The sequence below is a fragment of the Mesocricetus auratus genome, unplaced genomic scaffold (genome assembly GCF_017639785.1).
Source record: "Mesocricetus auratus isolate SY011 unplaced genomic scaffold, BCM_Maur_2.0 Super-Scaffold_100013, whole genome shotgun sequence".
Taxonomy (NCBI): Eukaryota; Metazoa; Chordata; class Mammalia; order Rodentia; family Cricetidae; genus Mesocricetus; species Mesocricetus auratus.
In genome coordinates, this window is record NW_024429196.1 from 57,028,053 (window position 1) to 57,050,566 (window position 22,514).

General features: G+C 40.3%; 1 protein-coding gene across 2 annotated transcripts in view; it reads right to left on the reverse strand.

Moving 5' to 3' along the window:
- Positions 1-22,514, reverse strand: part of Lyrm4 (LYR motif containing 4) — a 94,685-nt gene that overhangs the window by 66,188 nt on the left and 5,983 nt on the right. For both annotated transcript variants that reach the window (XM_021224986.2, XM_005066389.4), the window contains exon 2: positions 9,165-9,285. In XM_021224986.2, the coding sequence (XP_021080645.1) occupies positions 9,165-9,285 (121 nt within the window). The remainder of the gene's footprint in view (positions 1-9,164; positions 9,286-22,514) is intronic.

A 22,514-nucleotide genomic window follows, 5' to 3' on the forward strand; every position in this document is an offset into this window, starting at 1 on the left:
CTTTTATGAGAAACCAAGACAATGTACCCCAAGAACTGTGTACTGTCTGTGCATAGAGTGGTACAAGGAGGTACCTCAGACATGCCATCACCTTGATGCTTTATGGACGAAGTAAAGTGGTAGACAAGCAACTTGCCCCAGAAGTACAGGACTCAGCTGAGATTCTTGCCTATGAGTCTGTTATACTCATTACTGATGACTGCGCTTCAGGATGCACCTGTGCGAAGACAATTCTCCTGAACATCAGGAACCATGGAGGCAGACAGAAGGAGATTATTGTAAAAATTCCCTAGTGAAATTACTGTCCAAGTTTTCTAGACACAGAACCAGCACATGCATCCATATAGAGCTGTCTCTATGAGGAATGTGCTAAAGAACTACCACTGCACAAGAAAGCAGGACAGGAGAGGGAATCTTGCTTTTTGAATGTCCATTTTGGAGGAATCTAGCATATAGGCAACCTGCAAGCAGATGAAAAGCATGTCTTTTACAGTAATGCTGAATGGGAAGACTGTTGTCTCAGACTTCAGGGTTAACTGGGAATTCCTACAGGAAGCAGGGAGGCAGAAAGCCAGTCTAAATTCTTACTGAAGAGGTCTTTTTTTTATAGCTTCAGAGCAGCTATATATCGAACAAACGGGGAAAAAAAAGAATGTTCTATATAGGACAAGCTATAAAACTAAACAACCCTTCTTGTCTCTCTGTCTCCTTAAACTTCAACAAGGGACTGAGGAATATTTCATTCATACAGAGAAGCTCCATATATCCAAAAGACACAGGGTTCACTTTGGGTGCAATTCTGGTCACTGTATATAAATTCATGTTGCATTTGTAAGACTTTTTATTGAAGTCCAAGACAGAGTGCGCCCATCTCCTCTGCTGCTGACTGCTTTATTATCACTTTTTAAGTGAAGATCAATCCTTGGAGCTAATCTCAGTTGAACTATCTAGGCATAGGGGAAAGTGTTGCCAGAGTAGGATTTAAAAAAAGTTTTTATTTTACATGAATCGGTGTTTTCCCTGCATTTATGTCTGTACTGGATGTATTCCTGATGCCCATATGGGTCAGAAGAGGGAATCAAATTCCCTGGCACTGGAATTAACATATGATGTGAATATCTATGTGGGTGCTGGAAATAGAACTTGGTTGGGCCTTTTGCAAGAGCAGTCAATGCTCTTAACAGCTTTCTTTAGATCCCAGGATAGGATTTTAAACTCTGCTTCTGATGTATTAAATGAGGGAATTGAAATGTCTAGATCTGAGAAGAACCCCAGTGAAAAAGAACTTCTACAAGGTTCTGATGGACCTCATAATCCATCTCAAATCAGTTTTCAAAGATTTCAAAAATTATGTGGCACGGGGCATGTGCTCAATAACCAAGAAAGGAAAGACAGTATGCATGCAGAATTGCAAATTACACAACGCTTTAGACTGAAGCAGCAGATGTGTTTAATATAGTTGAGATGCCAGCCTGGGTACAGGGACAAGGAAAACCAAGAAAAAAACAGTACTGCCATTCAGAGGGGCTTGGGAAAACATTTTAATCTTTTTGTTGCCTGCGAGTTATACTGTTCTTGAACTACTATTTCATTTTCTGGCAAAAAACAGTCTGGTCACATTTACTCAAGTCCTGCTAAGATTCTTCCCAGAAATAAAAGAAGGCTAATAACATAGGTGCTAGCAACATGAGAGAAATAATTCAATACTCTGGTAGCAGACATATTATACCAAGACAAGGTTTTGAAATTTATGATGAGTAAATATTGGTGTAGAACTTGGCTTATCTACAGCCTAAACTCAGCAGAATTTTCTTTGCAAATTATGATCAGTGAGATCTTGGCACAGACAAGCTTACTTGAAAATATATTAGCAGTTCTGCAGAGACAGAGGGGACAGATGTTTATGACAATCATGGGACTGAGAACTGGAAGTAGCTTTAGAAATTGGAATATAATTGTTTCATTTTTTTTCCAACAAGCAAACTGAAGACTCATAGATATAAATCCACCAGTTCAAGCTTCAAATGACTTTAGCTTCCTACTCTCAAATACATGTACATAAAACATTTGATTTTACTCTAAAATTAAATGGCTAGCTGAAAATTTACATTGGGCCATTTTTTAGTTGTGAAAAAAAATACCTAACAAAAATTTATCATCCTAACCATTTTCAAGGATATAGTTTAATAGTGTTAACTATGTTCAGATTTTTGTCAGTAAGATCTTTAAAGTATTTTCATCTTCAGAAATCAAAACTGTGTACCCCTGAACAACTTCTCTTTGGGTCCGTGGTAACCATTCTGTTTCTGCTTCTATGACCCTAACTATTACTATACATATATAATCACGCAGCAGCTGTGCTTTCATGTCTGGCTTATTTCACCAGGCATCCTACCTTCAAGGTATATCCGTGTTTAGCAGGGATGACTCATATTCCACTGTAGGTACAGGCCACACATCTATCCATCTGTCAATAGACATTTGGGTTGCTTCTATCTTTGACTTTTGTAGGCTGTGTAAAATTCTTTTAATGTGTTACACATATTACTAATGTAGGAATCAACCTTCCTTTAGTCTACCAAAATTGCAGCTAAGTATGCGTTAGACATTCTCCAATATTACAATGGTACTTCAACAAAATGCACATGAAAGACACAGGTTGCATTACCTTTTCTCCTGCAGAACCTAAAATATTCCTACCCCTTTCACAGGTGTTCTGTAGGAATGAGAATTACTAGGTAGATTTCACCTTTATTAGTTGACTTTCATCACTTCCCAGGATACTGGTGCAGGTATGGAGAGAGGCTGTCTGAGTTACCAGCTGCTCTTTTCACAGCAGCACACTCAGCTCCTGGTGACATTTCTCTTGAATGGTCATTTAGCAACAGCAACAAAAACAGCAATGAAAGTAGAACTCCGATGGTTTGAAATTCATCTACTACCCCTCAAAATACTCAAAAATTGAGCAACTAAATTTGCTTTTAGTACACTATAGAAATAAGGGAATCTATTGAGCCTTGGGCAGCAGATCAGTACCCATCCCAAGTATACACACGGACTTTGGACTCCCATAGAACAATGTGAGGTGCACTCTCACCCCGAACTCTTGGGGAAGGGTCTAGGCCCTGCCCTATATGAAATGACAGACTATGCACACCCCCATGGAGGGCCTCACCCTCCCTGGGGAAATGAGGGGATAACGGGGGGGGGGCTCGGGAGGAAGGGAGGGAATGGGAGAGGGACCTGGAACTGACTTGTGAAGCAACCTTGTTTCTTATCTAAATTTAAACTGGAAAATAAAATTAAAAAAAAAAGAAATAATTAACTGCACATGAAGAAACACTGAAAATACTTTACCTTGTATGTATATGTGCTCAGAGTAGCCAAAATTCATCCCCCTCTGTCTTTAATGTAGCACATTCTGTCTGCTCTTAATGGCTTCCACAATAGGTTCCTAATTCTAACCTTTCCACTGTTTGAGCTACATAGTTAAAGAAATCAAGCAAAAGAAGTAACACTGGAGCAGAAAGTATTGGAAAGCTGATGCCAAGAATGTTATGCAAAACCCTAACATTATCTGGAATCAGAACACATCCACTTTATCAATGTGTACAGTTGCATACAATATATATCTTCATAATAATACTTGAGTAATAAGAGAAACTGTGTTTTTCTGGTGGCCATCTTTCTACCAATGTACATTTTATTAAGCTCTTATTCTTGATAGAGTTACCAAATACTTCTTGTTACAATTTTATTGCTAAATTCATCAGTGTGTTGAAGCTAGTGGCAGGAAACATCTCAATTCAGAACAGTTTTCCCTTCCTACAGATGAAAGAAACTCACTCAGTTCACACATTTCATAAAAGGTCTGTGAAAAGACATTCTCCCCAACATTGTAACTTAGCCAACTTTTGTTACCAAGGTTTTCTGCTCTAAGAGAAACCGGAACTGGAGAGTTATTTCACTCTAATGACCCCTGCTGGTATGAGATAGGCAGAAAAGAACTCAAGCTTCCTCCACATAGGTACACTGGCTTTCACGCCAAAGTGTTAAGATTCTAAGGATTGAGGCAAACATTCCTGAAACCATGGGATATTTTTTTAGGTGAATTCATTTTCGCAAGTTTCAAGCCCAGGTGTCATCAGTCAAGACTTGGGTGGAAATTCCTGAAATCATGGTGTTATGCATGTGTCCAATGAATCTTATCAATACAGATCCCTAAGTCTGGATGACTGTTCTTCTCTGTGTTCACTCCCAACAATCTCTTCTGCCTTACCCACAGGCATGTGATGATAAAGCTACATATACTAGAAAGGTCAGAACTTTAGTTCACAACATTTAGAAACTATTTTCCTCTTTAATGAACACATGATTTTCATGAATGCCGGAGGAAAGAAGGCCCCAAGTGCTAGAGATGCTGGAGGTACTCCACCACCCAGAGTAGCAAGGGCTAGTACAAGGCAATAACCCACACCAAGGTACTCCACATTATGTTCCCTTAACAGAAGAATGGGCAGCTAGGTGTGGTGACACAAACTTAGAATTCTAACATCTGGGAGTTAAAAACTAGCCTGGGTTATATAGTGAGATACTGTCTTAAAAAGGAACAAAAGCAAGAAAATCAACCAACAAATGTGGGAGACTGCAGACTATAACCAATGAGGAGGATTAACTGATAGAAATGGCAGCTAATGCCTTATAAGCAGTACTAGAAGGAAACCTGGAATTCCTTTATCAGGGAAAAGAATCTGGCTGACCTTCTTGCCTGGGATATAAAGTGTGTGCAATTCTTTGCTGCCCAGGCTGCCTGTGAGCTCCTTAGGCAGGCTCATCCAGTCCAACTACACTTCTGTATTGTTTTGGAGGCTATCGGTCCAGCCCAGCCTCGAACTCACAGAGATCCGCCTGCCTCTGCCTCCCGATTGCTGGGATTAAAGGCGTGTGCCACCACCGCCCGGCTCATGTCCCAAATCTTATCCAACCTTTCTGACCCTCCCTGAAGAGCAAACAGGAAAGGCAGAGTTAGTTAGGACTTCTTCTAGAACTTGCTTTTGGCAGAGAAGCCAATATACTGCTTGGGTCAGTGTCTTTCCAGAGTCATCTTATATGAATAGAATGGTAGTATGCAGATAGATGGTGGAGGAATGTAGCTGCTGGCCTTGAGATATGATATGGTGCATAGAGATTTGAGACTGGCATACCAGACTGCAAGTTTCAGGGAGAAAGTTTGCCCAAGAATGTCAAGGAAAAAAAATGTGGGGCCATAATTATAGAGAAGACACAAGAGGCTGACTTGTTCACTGTGAAAGAAAAACAATCTGCTTCTTTTCAAAATGAGAATAATCCTCACAGCCTGTGTGAAGGCTAAGAAATGCTGGTGCCTCCTGAATCCCTCAGGGTTGCCACAGTGAAGATTCAATATCCTGCACATTAAGAATGTGGAGCAAGAGTGAATGACCTGAGGAGAGGTTGAGCTAGGTAAGTGATATGCTTGGAACAAAAAGGCGGGATGACTTTTATCTATTAGTTTCTACTGACTTGAGAGCTAATATCATTGAACTTCTGAGTTTGTTAAAGAATGAGGAGGTCTGAACTCACATTTGGGCTTTTGTCCTTGGAAAAAGCATTCAGCTTTCCTGGAACCTTGGTTTTTGTTTGGAGAGTTCTTTAAAAATTACAAAATATTACTGGGATTTTGGTGGCCTCATAATATCTAGGTGACTAATATGACAGAAGACACTGCCCTTGAGAAGGGTGACTAGCAAGTAGAGAGAGTAACAGGTTAGTTATATCATATGAGTGGGGGAGGGATTTCAGCTGGGGTGCTGTAGCATGAATTCTAATAGGTCTTAATAATAAAAACCTGGAGTCAGATATCGGGGTAAATGCTGAAAGGTCAGAGAAGTAAAGGAGCCAGTCACAAGAGAGACCTCTTAACGTCTACTGAATCCTCAGACCAAAGGGGCAATCCTGTCCCTACAAATCATCAGACTGAATGCAATGAGCTCCTGTCTCCTCTCATCTTATATTCCTGTCTCTACCCAGCCATATCACTTCTCTCTCCACCTCCCTAGTGCTGGGATTAAAGGCTTGTGATTCCCAAGTACTGGGATTAAAGGTGTGAGCCACTACTGCCGGGCTCTGTTTCTCTTTTAGGCTGGATCAATCTCCTGTAGCCCAAGGTGGTCCTGAAATCACAGAAATCTGTCTGCCTCTGTCTCCCGAGTGCTGGGATTAAAAGTGTGTGTCATCACTGCCTGGAGTCTTTGGCTAACTATCATGGCTAGCTAGCTTCACACTCTGATCTTCAGGCAAGCTTTATTTGTTAGATCACAAACAAAACATTCCTGCAGGGTGCTGCCTTTAAATTTAGTGTATCTGGCAACTGGGCTGGTGTCCGAGACTTCTGGTTCAAAGAACTGGGAGGAGTTATGACTGAATTGGTATACAAACTGTGGGTGCCTGGGGCCTAGCAGTTCCGGTAGAAGGGCTTGATAGGAAAAAGACCATGGTTCATGGTTGTGATATGTCAAGATCCTAATGAGATCTCCTCCATCCGTTCACAGTTCAGGCTTTCTAAAAGGAAGTTCTAGGTATCTTTGGTTCTGAGTTGAAAACATCACAATTTTGGTAGCACAGATCCTTTGCCTGAGGTGATCTTGGGACAAACTGCACATTTTCATTTAGTTAACAAAACCTGGGCATCAGTTCTATGTGAGCCTGTTCTTTACACAGTAGATAGTTCCCATTCACTACTATCATTTCAGGGGCTTTTCATATATTACCTTTTTTGATGCTTGCTACTACTCCATTATCCTCACCTGTATTTTCCACCAGGCATTAAGGAGTTAAGTCAAATACCTGGAAGCTCAAGTCTGGATTTAACGCAGATAGGTTCTTGTGGAAACAGTAACTATGGCACAGGTCAGATCCTGTCCTCATAGGGTGAGACAAAATAGATGAGAATTTCATGTTTTATTGTCAAGGTGCTACTTTGAAGTCTCTGGGGGGAGTTCAACAGGACAGTGCCTCAATCTGATCCTTTCTTTGGAAAAAAATCCACTCTAGTGTGTGAATAGAACTCAGGGACACACTGAGGAAACTGAGATGGCAATAACAATGGCTAATGCACAGATGGTGTGTGTGTCAATCTAGTTTCCTCTCTTACTTCAGGTCTTTGCTCTAAGGCCAGCTTACATCAGCTTGTAGCAAGTTGGCTGAGAAAGTGCTCTACTATGGTGAATGTGGCACAGGAAGGTTTGGCCTGAAAGGGAAGTAAACAGGAATTAACAGGTATGACTGGTGAACTTTTCCAGTGCAGTGAGTATGCTGCCTTGGTCAGGCCTCTCTAAGGTGGGGAACATGTGGCTCTACTAGGTTACTGTGGAAACCTTGGAAGGAGACAGTGTGCATTTGTTATGAGGAAAGTGCAGTCACCAGGCTGTCCTGAGGTGTCCACCATCATCTTGTTCACAGTCCATTTCTCTTGCTGTCCCAGCCTGTTTTCAGTGTATATTCACTGAGAACGTTGGCTGAAGGACATAATTGGTCTGGTCTTTTTATTTTTTGGTTTGCTTTCTCTTTTCAATTTTGGGGATAGAATTAAGGAGCTTTGTACACAGTTGGCAAGTATTCTACTGTTAAGCCATGAGCCCGACCCTGGCTTAACTTTAGAGAGTAGTTTTAGCATTTCAAACCAAGAGCTACTACAGACAATTAAAGATTGGGCATGGCAAATGGCGGGAGAGCTTATTTATAGGTCCCCTTTCCAACACAGTTTGTGTTCTGATCATGCTTGGCAATTTCTACACAGAGAAAGTGCCAAAGAACTGAATCATTGTGCATTTATATAACATACAGACTCAAGCTCCTTATCTTCCTAAGCTCTACTGCTAGAGGATCCCATGAAATAATCCAATCGCCAGAGACTGGAAAATGCCACCAGCCTGGAGTTTTCCAAGTGACACATGTATCTGTATCTCTCAAGTATATGTAAATGTGCAGACCAGCCTTTTCCTGGTAATCTTATTACCTTTTCAGGCTTTTAGCTGACAATCATTTCTTAGGCATGTCCAAATGTGGCTCAATTATTCTCTGACTAGACAAATGCAGGACTCAGGGGATTATCAGAGTCTGATGATACTCTTGAAGAGAGTGCTCCATTATGTAGGCAACAGAAGCGGATTTAATCTCGACATAAAATGCAAATTTTGGTTTTTAATATCACTTTTGTTTAATTTCTACTTTGAGACAATTGTGAAAAGAGTCAGGGAAAGACTTGAATGAGAGGCAATGGTAGTCAAGCAGGCAACTCCTAAGTAGGGGGCCCACAAATCACGTTACAGAATACAACAGAACTTTGGAAATGTATCCCTTTTACAATTCATAAGCAAGTTTGCCATAAGAGAAAAAAATTTTTTAAACAAAAATGGAGCTGTGCCAATTTGAAGAAAAATGAAATGTGTAGGGTAGGGCAGAAAGCCAATCAACAGAAGACTACATCAGTCTTTGATACTTTAATTACTTCAGAAGATGGACAGTTCACACTAGCACACTAATCAGGAGACTGTGATGCCATGTGTGCAAGACTCACCTTACAAAGCTCTGAAAAACAAGACTAAGTCAGGGTGACTCCTGACACTGATGCAGAATGAAAACAGAAACACCTGTAAGGAGTCACTGTAGGCCAGCATGTGAGCAGATGTGCTCTGTACCCTGTACCTGCAAACACATCTTCTACATGGTAATATAACTCACGCTTATAACCCATTCTATTCACCTTAAATTCTGATGAAAAATACGAGAAAAAGGAGGGTATATTTATGCTTTGATATGTGCCACATAATCATGTACAGTACATCCTAAAAACACTTGGATTAAAAAGTAGCCCCTCTGCCCAAGTTTCTCACACTCGAGGCATCAACTGTAGTTTCCCATAAGCACCAGGCCCTGGAAGTTCTGGAAAGCTGGTATTCTACTGTAAGATGTCCTTGAATATTGTGAAAGGATAGTTCATCTTTACGCGTCTGCATTAGAAAAGAGGACAGTGCCTCACCATCCTGTGGTGTAAATCACAAACACCAAAGTGATGTCCAATCAAGGAGGCAACGTCAAAGCTGAAGACACATAATGAAAAGTAGTCTGTCACTGAACCATCTTACCTGTCTACGGATTATTTCAAGGTCTCTTTTGGCTTTATTTACCAGGGCTTGAATTTCTGCAGGATCCTTTACACTCTTATTTTCTCGGAAGGCATCTCTTATCCTTCTGACAGCATACATTCTAATGAAGTCAGAGAAAAAAAGAAAAGATGTCAGCAGGTATGAGGTTCTGCATTTTTTTTCTCTAGAATTAACTGTTAAATATTCTTCTACAGATAACCCAGTTTGATTTTTGCTTGTCTTCTCTAGGATGGCTAAACAAGCAGACTTAGGAAAATAATTCTACCCCGAATAGGTCACATACAAACGGCAAACTGCTGCTAAAATGCTCCTTACATTGCTGGCTCTTTGGAATTATGCATGTCTGGCTTCCCTCTATTAGCATGGATAATTGAACGTTTACTGTGCAGAGACAAGTCAAGAATTCCAAGGACAAATGATGCATTTCATATGCATCTACAAGGACAGTGTTCAGTCTTCTAATTCCTGCCCATTAGATGACAGCTGGGTAAGCAGGCCCACAGTCATCTCTGGTGTGCTTTTATGACATAGTGTCTCTGTTACTCATTACACCAACTTTCTCCTCCAAAGCACCTTCTTTTTTATGTTGATGGAAATAGAAAAGGCATAAAATATTTTAATTCTACAATTTTTTTGAGACAGGGTTTTGCCATGTAGGCCAGGATGGTCTAGTACTTGCAATCTTCCTTCCTTGGCCTCAGTAGTGTTGAGATTTGCTTAATTCTAATATATTTTTTTTCTTTTTGGGAGTGGTGGTGAGGAGGGGTTCTCTATGTAGTCCAGGCTGTTTTGTAACTTGCTCTGTAGTCTAGGCTGGCCTCAAACTCAGAGGTCCACCTGCCTGTGTCTCCTGAGAGCTGGGACTAAGAGCATACAACACCCCCTTATTGTCTTACTTCTAATATTTTAATCCACATGTAAAACAAGACCTGATTTCCAGGTGTCATGTTTTTCTTGTGGCTGGTGCCCTAAACCAGGCGAAGCATGTGCTTGACTACTGAGTTCTGCTCAAATCTCTCATCCATTGCTTTAATTCTTCACTCAGGATTCATCACAAGCTTTGTAAGAACACCACAGCCTACAGTTGCCATCAATACCCTGATTATTATTATTATTATTATTTTTAAGAACAGGTAACTGGTTCAGAATACCTAAAAGAAAAACAGCACTGTAAAGAATGGAAATAAATGTAGAAGTTTTTTTCCCCCCAAACTTTAAGAAAATAAGAGTTTCTCAAGGTACTATACAATTTATACCAACCAATTACAGTCAAGGCTGAACTCGGAATATTTGGCTCTATACTTTTTTCTTTTAATCTCTTCAGCTTTCCAAAGACCTTACCTATATATATATATATTATCCTTCTGTGGTCTTTGATGGAGTTGAAGAGAGATAGTTATAATTATAGTTTTCCTTAGTTATGATAAAAGATAAGCTACATATAGAACTTTGGACTCACAAGGATGGGATGGATCACATTTTCTTTAAATCTTGCTAAAATATTGTAACTATGTTCTTATTTGATAACTGTTCTGTTATATACAATTTGACTGTGTTAAAGTTAAGACCTTTCTTTTTGTTTAAACAGAAAGGAGGAGATGTTGGGGAAGTCCTATGTCAATAAAGCACTGCTGGCCAATAGGAATCTAGATAGGTGGGACTAGGAATCCAGGAGGACTCTGGGAAGGAGAAACACAGAGAGTTGAGATGTAGCGCCATGGGGTAGGAAGCCCGGAAACCTCTCCGGTAAGAGAAATACTTAGATTAACAAGTATGGGGTAATTAGTTAAGTCAGAGCTAGCCGGTAAGAAACAAGCAAGGCCAACAGCTTCATAGTTAATATAGCCTCCTGTGTGTTTATTTGGGACTGATGCGGCTCTAGAACCAGGCTGACGGGAAGGCTTCTCTCAAGGAAAAGGCTTTCCCTTTATAGAAGGTGAACAAACCAAATTGCTTAGGAAATTAAAATTATAATGGAAAAGAATGTCCTAGAGTTGAGTATTAAAACATAACAGAACTCACCAAGATTTAACAACTAGAGAACAATGCTAAGATATTTACTTCAATTCCCAAGTCCAAGGTCGGAGAAGACAATACTTTTTTTTTTAAGGGGGAATACAGATAAATTTATTAGTTAAATACTGATTTTACAGGCATTTCACTTTAAAGGAGAAAGAACTCAGAGTAGACGATAGTCACCAGGACACAGAGATGTGCTCAGATGCACATTTTTAATACAGAAGAGAAGGGCTGCTCCTCACATCTGACAGTCCAAAATGATAAAGCATTAATATCCAGGATACATTTCTATGAGTTGTATATCACCTGGTACGCCTTTTCTCATTCAAGAGCCAAACACTGTGACCTGGTGTGTGGTAGTGCTGGGCTCTGAACTCAGGTGATTATCTTACAATCCTAAGTTATTCCACCTGAGGTTAACAAGCTACCCAGTATTTGATAAGTGCCTGGCTAAACCAAGTCAAGCTGTTACTCATTTGAAAGGCTTTATAACAACATCTCTGCCATGGAAAAGCTTAAAAAGGTCATTCTCACTCTCAACACTGTCAAGTGCTCCTACAAACAGTTCAAGTGTCGTGCCTGTCCTACAAAGACAAGTAGTTGAGAGCCTTAGAGGGAAAGAGCTGTTGACATAAGCACCATGAGTAAGTGAAATAATTGAATTTAATTGTTTCAAAAGGAAGTAATGACAACTGAAAAGTTGTAGGGTGAAGTGACTAAGTTACCAAGAGAAAACACACTTTGGGGGCCAATGAAAACTTTGAGTTCTGTGGTGGCTATGAATAAAATCTATTATACTTCTCCATTCAGAATTCTCTCATTGTTTTCAACTATATGGCGATCAAGGTCAAATGTTTTATCAAAGACTCCGGCCCATCTTCCCACTCCTTCTAGCACCTTCTATATGGACCAATCACCACACATGTGTGAAGGTATGCCTTTTCCCTCAGTTCACTGCTTGAGGCTAGTAGCTAGCTCTGTGTACAAGAAGTGTTCTTTTGCTGTAGTTTTTTAGGCAAACTCCACTCATTTCTAAAGACCCAAGTCAGTTACAAATATGACAGAGGGTTAATATCCTGCTTTAATAAACACCACATAAAAAGTCAAAGACATGGTAAATCAATGTGAGAAAGAAGCATGGAACAATACTTTACAAGAGGGTACACAGAGACTGAATCTAGAAAGACAAAGTAGTACTAATGATTAGGTCCAGGCATCATCCAAGAAATACACATTCAAACAAAGCACCACTTTTTGGTCTGAGTTAACAACATATTTAGAAAAAGTCAAGGAACAAGTCACCCTGCTGGTGGGAATGTGAGCTGGTACTGCAGCACAATAAAGGGTAATAACTAACTCCTCAAGTTTAACCTGCAAAATTCACCTTTGCTGACCTATTCCATGGAAGTAACTTATATGCATAATGTTCATTATAGATATAGTTGCATTACAAATAAAAAATATGTGTTCAAAACTGGAGAAGTGGCTACATAAACTAAGACACTATGTTTTTGAGAGGAATATTTTCGGGCGTTGGTGGTGCACACCTTTAACCCCAGCACTCAGGAGGCAGAAGCAGGCGGATCTCTGTGAGTTTGTGGACAGCCTGTTCTATAGAGTGCGTTCCAGGACAGCATCCAAAACAATACAGAGAAACCCTATCTTGAAAATCCACAAAAAAAAGAAATATTTTCAAAAGAAGTCACAGGTCTAAAAGTATGAAGTGAACTCTCTTTATCGAATGGGAAAAGAGCCTCTCTCTCTCTTCAGTATTCACTATGTTTAAAGGGGCCTGGCTATAGCCAGTTACCACAGTGTGCTCCCAGATCTGCTCACTTCTTGGAAAGTATCTTAGGAAGGGGATGATTTGATTTTCAAAGGTTGTTAACACTTTTTGGACACTGAAGAACAAGCTCTGTTTAGGGATGAGACATAGAAGAAGCAATGGAGTGCTATTATAAGGAAGGCAGCCATAGTGAATTGTGAAGTGCTAAGAAGGGCAGTATTGACCGAAGTTTCTGTTCCACCTGGTTCCACAGCCTTTCAGTCACAAATAAACACATAGAGGCTTCTATTAATTATAAACTGTTTGGTCAATGGCTCAGACGTCTTATTCACCAGCTCTCTCTTAATTCTTGTTTAAGAAAAAGTAAATTAAGCTAAACCAAGAACAAAATTAACTTCAGTATTATATGAGAAAAGATAAAAGTTTCAAATTTTTCTTGTTCACTTTTTTTACTCTTTCAGGGTTAGGGAATTGAACTCATGGATTCACATATGCTATAAAAATTACATCACTATATCAAAAGCCTTGGAACTTCTTACTGAGAGTTTGGAACAACTCTAAATCAGGTTCAAGAAAGTTTACTCCAACATAGCAAAGGAAACTCTAATGCTATTCAAGATGCACTTTGCAGGGTAAGTCTATATTGATTCATAGAATTATTTTCTGATTAGAGGATTTGTGTCTAATGAGACATCAGTGATTAACCAAACTCCTACACATGAGATACATAGGTTAAGACAACAAGCATATTTTTAAGTATTTAAAAGTTCAAGGTTTTTGTAAATAATCTATATTTTATTTATCCAAGTTAACTTGTTTTTCCCCCTTATAAACAAATTATTTAAGTAATTTAATTCAGTGAGAGCAGTGAAGTGAATCCAGATCTTTGAAGAACAATAAAAGTTAATTTTATGATCCTATTTATTTGCTATAGCTTTTGTGAGATAGGAAAAATCAAATTTTGGCCTAGGGTTAATCCTTAATATTCCCAGTAGCAGAAAACTAATCCATTAGAATCCCAAATTTTATAGGCAAATTCAACATATTTCACATAGACAGACATAAGTTATCCATAGTCCCACGCTATTTACTGGAGTTGCCTTGTCTTCAGCATGTATTCATTTAAATATAGCCTACTCAAGCTTTCTTGACAAATTTTAACTCTTTTGGGAAGAATTGTGCTTCTGGTAACCTTTGTATTTCTTTTACAGAGAGACTGGAGATAGAACAAGACATCCTAGTTGTAGCATGGAGGATGCCCGACACAACCAAGAGCTGGTGCTGAGTGGTATACAGAAATTGCATAAAACCATTTTAAAACCTGATGGATAACAAAGATAATCACTGTGAGGGCACAAAGGCAGTCAGTAAAAGGAGTATGTAAGAGAGACTCCATGAGAAATGAAGACCTTATGACTTCATACAGTGTCAGGAGAAACCAATATGACTTCCAATTTAAGCAATGAATATCTGAACTACTGGAAAGAAAAGAGGGCCATGCTTTCTGGGAAGGTGCAAGTATTAGAGTTAGAGTTCAGATCTGCTCAACTTGAGATGCTAGTAACACACCTGAAATGCCTAGGAGGACCCTGGAAAGAAGAGGATGTGGTTCAGGAGACAAGGATTAAACTATCAGAAACATCAAAACACACAGGGTGGAATTCACAGTTACTATGGTGACTGTGGGAGAATGTGAGAAGGGAGAGATGGAATACTATTTCTACTGTCAAAGATAAAGAGTCAGAAGAGGAGTTAAGTCATTAAACAGGGAAGCCATAAGACAGGGAGCCAGAGGTGCCAGAAGATGACATTATACCAATTGAGTCCAAGACAAAAGCAGTATGAGGAGTGTTAAGTCAGACTGTGATGGAGCGAAGAGGATGAGACTAGCAAGGTAGAGGCTTTGGAGATCATTTCATGCCAGCAATCCAAAAGCACAGGCCACAAGTTTTTAATAGGCTAGAGGCTCGTGGAGAGTAAGGCCACGTTCCAACAAAACCTAGCTTTCTGTTGCGAGGATCCTTGGATATAGCTCCTCTGTGATGTTTCTCACCATCCCCATACAGACAGAACCCAGCACAAGTAGAGAGAAATTCTGGACAGAAGTTCAGCACCTCAGCAGGAAGGAAGCACACACTGCTGTGGATAGTCATGCAGACTGCAGGCTGCATGCAGGCTGTGGTTCAGAAATGCTTTTCTTCAGCCACTAGCTGTGACCCTTCAGAACTCCACTTGGTTCTGCCAAGGCAGACTTGGCCAGTATTCTGCCACTGAACATGCCTCTCCTCCAACACGTAACTTTCCCAGCTTTGGCTTATTTTTCTAAATCATACAAATTTTTATTCATTCTTTCTCTGCTAAGATCTTGTCTCTTATCTGTCCATTTCATGGTCTCCCATTACAACTAAAATGCAGAAATATTTTTCATTAACACTACTCCCACTCCTCTGTTTGTATTTTGGAATATGACAATGTAATCAGGATAATTTATTTTCAATTTATAAAAGTGTTCCCTTTGTGATAATATTGCCATAGGGGATTCAAACACAATTCAAAACATTTACTTAGGAACTCTCTACACCAGAAGAGCAGCTGGGCACAATATCTATTAAAATATCAACTATGAAATGACAGCTTTTAATTATGCTTTACCCTCTCAAAAAGGTGAATGCAGTAAGAGCTGTCTGGGGAGGGAAGACCCAGAGTTGAAACATCTGGACAACAGTGTACAGGGGCTGTAAGCTTCTAGGAGTTTTATGGTCAGTATAGGTCTTAGCTCTGTGAGTAAGGCAAGCTAAGGTTAAAAAAGTGAAATTATTTAGGAAATAACAACTGAAGAGTTTAAATTCTGACCTGTACTTTAAAGTCAAGGGGTATTAAGTCAGCCCTCCATATCTGAAAGGTTCCTTATCCAAAGAGTCAACCGATCAGTACCAAAACTGTATGAGAAGAACAAAAACAAAACAAATAAAAACAAAAGCAAAATAGTGCATGAATCGAACATGCACACCTTTTCTTTGTCATCTTCTCAAAAACATTGCGATCCCAATTCCCGCAGCATTTACACAATTTACTGTAAGAGTCTTGAGCATCTGGGGATTTTGGTATTCAAGATGGGTCCTACAATCAGTTACCCATGGACAGCCATGGACACTGCACAGAAAGAGTTCACTGAAACTAAACACTGCTCTACAATAGGTCTTCTCAAGTTTGTTTTCATCCACCCAGGGTACCAAACCATCTTTCACAGGGAAACACATCCCACGAAGCAGAGGGAGGCAGACCTTTCACACAGCAATAACTCAAAAGAATAGAGCAAGTAAATATTTGAAACATATTTTTCTCCAGGCTGACAAATGAATTTATAGAAGAATTATGAAATTAAAACAGGTTGCACTGCAAGGTGTTATCTCTTCCCTCTACACTAAAATAATAGGGGGAAAAAAGGACAGAGGCAAAAAGTATTAAATTGCCCCTTACTCCGTAGGGTCAGTAGAATGTTGGGTAGTAATTCCCTTTCAAGAGGCTGTAGATTAGCCGGGCGGTGGTGGCGCACGCCTTTAATCCCAGCACTCGGGAGGCAGAGGCAGGTGGATCTTTGTGCGTTCGAGGCCAGGTGGGACCGATAGCCTCCGAAACAATACAGAGAAACCCTGTCTTGTAAAAACCAAAAAAAAAAAAAAGGCTGTAGATTAACATTAATTACTATGGAAATGCTACTATTGCCAGGCTACTGTGTGTGATAGTAGTAGAGGTTAGGAAATAAGAAGCAGCTTCTGCATTTCAGTATCTAATTAATTACAAGGAAGCATAGTTTCCACACATTATCTTATAGGCTAGTTCTTCTGACCTTTGAAAACTGTCCAGGAAACAGAAGGCATGTACCATCATCAGAGTAAGACAGTGTGAAGGTCAAAGACTCATCTTCTCAAACCAGATTTGCCCATCATCTGAGCTGTCTTAATATTTAGAATATCCCCCCAACCTGCTTTCACTTTTTACTACAGAAGGATTTTTTCCAGGGAGGGGGTTTGCACATGCTAAACACATGCCCTGCCACTAAACTGCACTCCAGCTCCAGGAAACGTCTAAGAAAGTATATTTCCAACACATCTTGCTTTCTGAATTTGAATTTGGTCTAATTAAAGCACAAACCCCATGGGCATGACATTTCTGCCCCCCCATTCAGGGGACTGACCGAATCTAAAGGACTCATGGAAAGGCAAGCTGAAGGTATGCAATTAGGAATGTTGAGGAAGGGGGAGAGAAACCACTGTTTGGGACAGCTGGTAAGGTCAGTAAGAACACAGCAAGACTCAGTTCCAAGGCCAAGCCCCTAACTCTGGGTGAGCAGTTCTGTATTGGCTTCAGGCAGAGAACTGTTAAGTGTCTTATGTCCGGATAGTCTGAGAGCCACAATGTGATGGGCAAGTTAAAAGTGGTAGCATGGGACAGGGGAAATAGATCAGTCAGTAATGTGCCTGTTGTGTGAAAATGAAGACTTGAGTTCAGATCCCCAGCTCCCTCATAAAAGCCAAACATAGTGGCTTGTCCCTATAGCTCCAGAGCTGGGATTTCTGGTGATGGATCCCTGGGACTTGCTAGAACCATCCTGACAAAAACATTGATCTCTAAATTGAGAGAGGGGGAAGAAAGGTTAGGAAGGATAGGGAGACCTTGTTTTAATTAATAAGGTGGTGTCCAGTGCCTTTAGTATTAGTACTAGGGAGGCAGAGGCAGAGGCAGGTGGATCCCTATGAGTTCCAGGCCAGTTGATCTATACAGTGAGACTCTGATTAAAACAACAACCTCCTCAAAATAAATGAATAAATACACAAAATTAAGTGGAAAGTCTAGAGTCACTCAAAGTAGACTTCTGGCCTCCACATGCACAGGCGAGTGGAATGTGCCTCTACCACCATTCACAAAGCATCAGTATGTATAGACAGACATTCAAACCAGGCGGCAAAAGGCAGTTGTGTGCTGAATGCAGGCTGCAGTGAAAGACGGAGTCCATGTGGCACCTTCATGCCATGAAGTGCGGCAACAGGAACACAGCTCTGAGGAGACGAGTGTGTCAGGGTGGAGTTGGCCACACAGGCTACTTTCCTTATGCTATAGCCCATGTCCCACTGATGTAGCTCTCTAAGGTGAATAATCTTGGCTTGGAAACTGTCCTATTGCTATAATTATGTGTTAGTACTTTGCTGGACTGCACATACATAATACAGATCCCAATAACAAGGAAATCATCCTGATTTCATTTTCAGGAAGACCATGTAAAAATAAAACAGATGGACTTCTGGGAAAAGGAATCTGAATCTTATCTTAAAATTCTGAGATACCTCTATATTTGAATAAGTGATAATGAAGGAATACATAATGTTCCTGGGCTCTAAACACTCTACCCTACTAGTTCAGAGACAATGTTGATGCTCAACTCAGTCTTTACAATCTGAAAGATGACATTACAGTGGAAAGGGACTGTTAGGGAGAAACAATATGGCTGCACATGTCTGAAAGTCAGGGGTAGCATCATAAGAGGAATTCATAGACTGGTACAATATCCCTGTCTGTTTCCCAAGTAGCTGTGTATTCTGGGTGATGGTGAATACATACACCCATGCCTCTGATATCCTGAACCTGCCTTCAGACTAGAAAGGAAAATGTAGATGCCAGACCTCAGCTGGTGTGTCCCATGGAGGAGGCTGAGAATGAGCATTGCTGCTGGGCTAGACTAAGTGGGAGGAGAATAGGGAAGGAAGATCCATGTCTTAGTTAGGGTTGCTATTGCTGTAATACACCAAAACCATAAGCAAGTTGGAGAGGGAAGGGTTTATTCTACCTTATAATTCTTAGGCCACACTCTATTCCTGAGAAGAGTCAAAAGGCAGAAACCTGGAGAAAGGAGCTGATGCACAAGTAATAGAGGAACATGCTTACTGGCTTGCTCAGCTATAGTACCCAGGACCACCAGCCTAGGAGTGGCATCACCCACATGAATCTGGGCCCTTCTATGGTAATTATCAATCAAGAAAATGACCCCACAGGCTTGTCCACAGGGTAACCGGGTGGGGTCATTTTCCCAATTGTGGTTCTCTCCTCTCAGATGACTCTTGTGTCAAGTTGACATAAAACTAGCCAGCACAGTCCGGAACCAAGATCAACAAGCCTGAGAAAAGGTTATAAGCATCCTAAGTGGGAAGGTGACATGACACACACACACACACAAAGAGAAGCAGGGAGTACAGGCCTAAGCAGGAAAGGATTTGGATTTTTATTCTAAGAGGAAGGGCAAGACCTAGGGCTATGACTTTTCAGTAAGGGAGCGGAGTGCAGTGGAAGACTGCAGAGCTTCTCTGAAATGGTCTATTAGCAGAATTCTGAATGTCAGGGGTTGGCTAATGGGAGGAGAATGTACAAAATATAGGAATCAGTATGTGATCACACAAAGGCAAAGTCACTATGAGAACATGCAAGGAGTTTGCTCTGACAGAGGAGTAGAGAAGGAGAAGGCAGAAAAGTGACATGAGAATTTTCCATGAATTAATTTCCAAAATCTACATGGATTCTTTGAAATCAAGGGTAGAGGAATTGGGAGTTTTGGGCTCAAATTCAAATCTCCTCTGCTTCTCAGGAAGTCTTAACAGAAATTATCTGGTGGCTACACTTAGGTATACACCACACAGATGAAGAGGTTGCCAGTGCAGTTTAGAAACCTCACAGAGGGCAGGCACATAGGGGATGAATAGCAGCATACAGGAGCAGGTATCTCAGTGAGAAGTCAGGATGGAATGGCTAAGAGGGTGTACCAAGGGGAGGCGGTTGAGCTTGAGAAGGATTCAGGGAGACTGTAAGCACTGGGCTAGGAAGGAGTCCTGGATGAATGAATGGGGCAGGTTGATGTGGTAGGAGGAGGAAGGATGACCAAGTCACATGCAGAGGCTAGCTGCAGTTGATAAACTAGCACTACTCACAGAAGGCAGCTAGTTAAAAGGGAGCTGTAGGCTACTGCTCACCCACTGGGGTTTTCCTTCTTTCCCAGGCCAAGCTCAGGGCCAATAAGCAGACAGTGAAATTTGTCAGTATTCAAGCCTGGAAGTGCAGCACAGTGCTGTAAAAACTCTATCTGTGCTGTCAGGAGAAAGGATCAGACCCTCCAAACTCCATGTCACTTGAGTGCTAAGTAACAACCTGCTGAACTAATGAAGGAAGACTGGACAGCACTGACATCAGTGGCCATATCTGCCACCAATCTGTCTGTAAGGAAATATTTGCTCGTTTAATTTTGCCTTTTGACTAGTCAAAGGTAAAGATAATTTCAGATGATACATTTCTGCCTACAGGGATGACTCTTACCCATTGGATGTGGGGAAGAGGTAATTATTTAATGAAAATGGTGACAAAGATAGACAGGAAAAACATGTCATTAAATGAGCATAGTAAATAGTGATGTTCATCATTTATAATGAACAGATATTATAAACAACTGAATAAACCAAGCTAAAGGGAGAATTAAACATACCTCAAAAATTACCCCAGGAACACAGGACTAAAATAAAAGGGTAATACATTAACAGCACTGAATGTGGCAGTAGCCATTCATTAAATAAAACAAATAATTATTTAGAACAGATCCATCAAGTCAATGAGAACTGACAAACATTAACAGGCAGATTAATAACAACAACACATAGCACATAATTAGAGAAAGAAACACCCAGATCAAGAGTGATGAGTACAGTATTGAACACTTAAGTCAATGCCAACTGTATATACACTGAAGTCCCACAAGATTGGACCTAGGCCCCACAATATTATGGTCTAAATAACTGTGATACTGGTGTGAATACCCAATAGTGTATAATACTCGATAACAACAAACTGTCATGTCATTGGCTTGCATATCCATACTTTTGTTCATTTTTGAGTGACCTCATAAAAAAATTCATTTGTCTAAAAGCTGACTGCAGCCTTATCCAATTGGACTTCACTAGCTTTTTTTTTTGTTTTTCGAGACAGGGTTTCTCTGTATTGTTTTGGAGCCTGTCCTGGAACTCGCTCGGTAGACCAGGCTGGTCTCGAACCACAGAGATCCTCCTGCCTCTGCCTCTGCTGGGATTAAAGACATGCACCACCAACGCCCAGCTTTTTTTTTTTCTTCACTACCTTTTTTTTTCTGCATCAGGTCATGTGGGGTCACTGTCCTGGAGTACTCTGGGCTTCTCAAAGTGCATTCTGTGATATTTGCAAGACATGTCTCTCAGGACTTAGATCTGCCACCAGTGACACTGGTGTTTATATTTGTTCTTTCTGCTCCCATCTCTTTTAACCAGTGACTTCCTGATAATCCTTTATGGCTTGGGTCAGTCAATGTCAATTCCCTTTCTAGTTGGTCTATGCTGTCCTTTCTGTTTTCTGTAATGGCCAGTTCATTCCTTTACTGATCCAATGCCACCATACTGTTTTCAGTGAATATATCAGTCTATACACTGAACTTACTGTAAGCAAGTTTTCTGGGGCAACGAGTTAACTTTTACTTATCTCTATATCCTCAGCCAGGAGTCAAGTACAGCCGATGGGAGGTACCTAGTAATCAGTTGGTGAATAAAGGGTCAAGTGTCATAATGAAGCTATAAATTACAATGGCAGAGTTCCACTTTTAGATTGAAAAACATATACACAAACAAAACCATGTGGTACAGAACATGGTTCAACAGATTTAACTGAGTTGCTTAAATGACCATTGAGTATGGCCAATTTGAGAGGCGGCCTACTGCTATTACTGATAACTAAATGGTCACCAATTTGTGTGTAAGGGAATCCTCCTGTATCTTTAGGGACCATTTCAGTACCTTGCACAATCCCAGACCTAATTCCATAATGCTTGAATGTAAGTTCCTTATTTGAAATATTACAGTACTTCATAGGCGTTAAGTATATCCTCCTACATACTTTAATCATCCCAAGATGGCTCCCAATACTTAATACAATGTAAAAATTGTGGAAATAGTTGTTGTATTCTAAGGTTCTCAACCTTCCTAATGCTGTGGCCCTTTAATACAGTCCCTCATGTTGTTGTGACCCCCAAGCATAACATTATTATCATTGCTGCTTCTGCTTTATAACTGTAAATTTGCTTTATGAATTGTAATGTAAATATCTATGTTTTCTGATGATCTTAGTGACTCCTATTAAAAGCGTTGTTTGACTCCCAAAAGGGTCATGACCCACAGGTTGAGAGCCACTGCTTTAGGCAACAAGGACAAGAAAAAGTGTCTGCATGTTAAATATAACGAGATTGCCTCTCTCACAGTATTCAGTCATTAATACCAAAAAACAATATGTAAAGGTAAACTCAAAAGCTCAAGCTACAATTTCATTTCTCTTGAACCTTGAGTGCCCATGAAGTCATACTGATATTAAGCTGCCACAGCGATACCATTTTAACATGATCTTGGTAACTCTTAACACTACTTCTTAAACTAGGCAATGGAGACCCAGCTTCCATGTATTCTGAATAC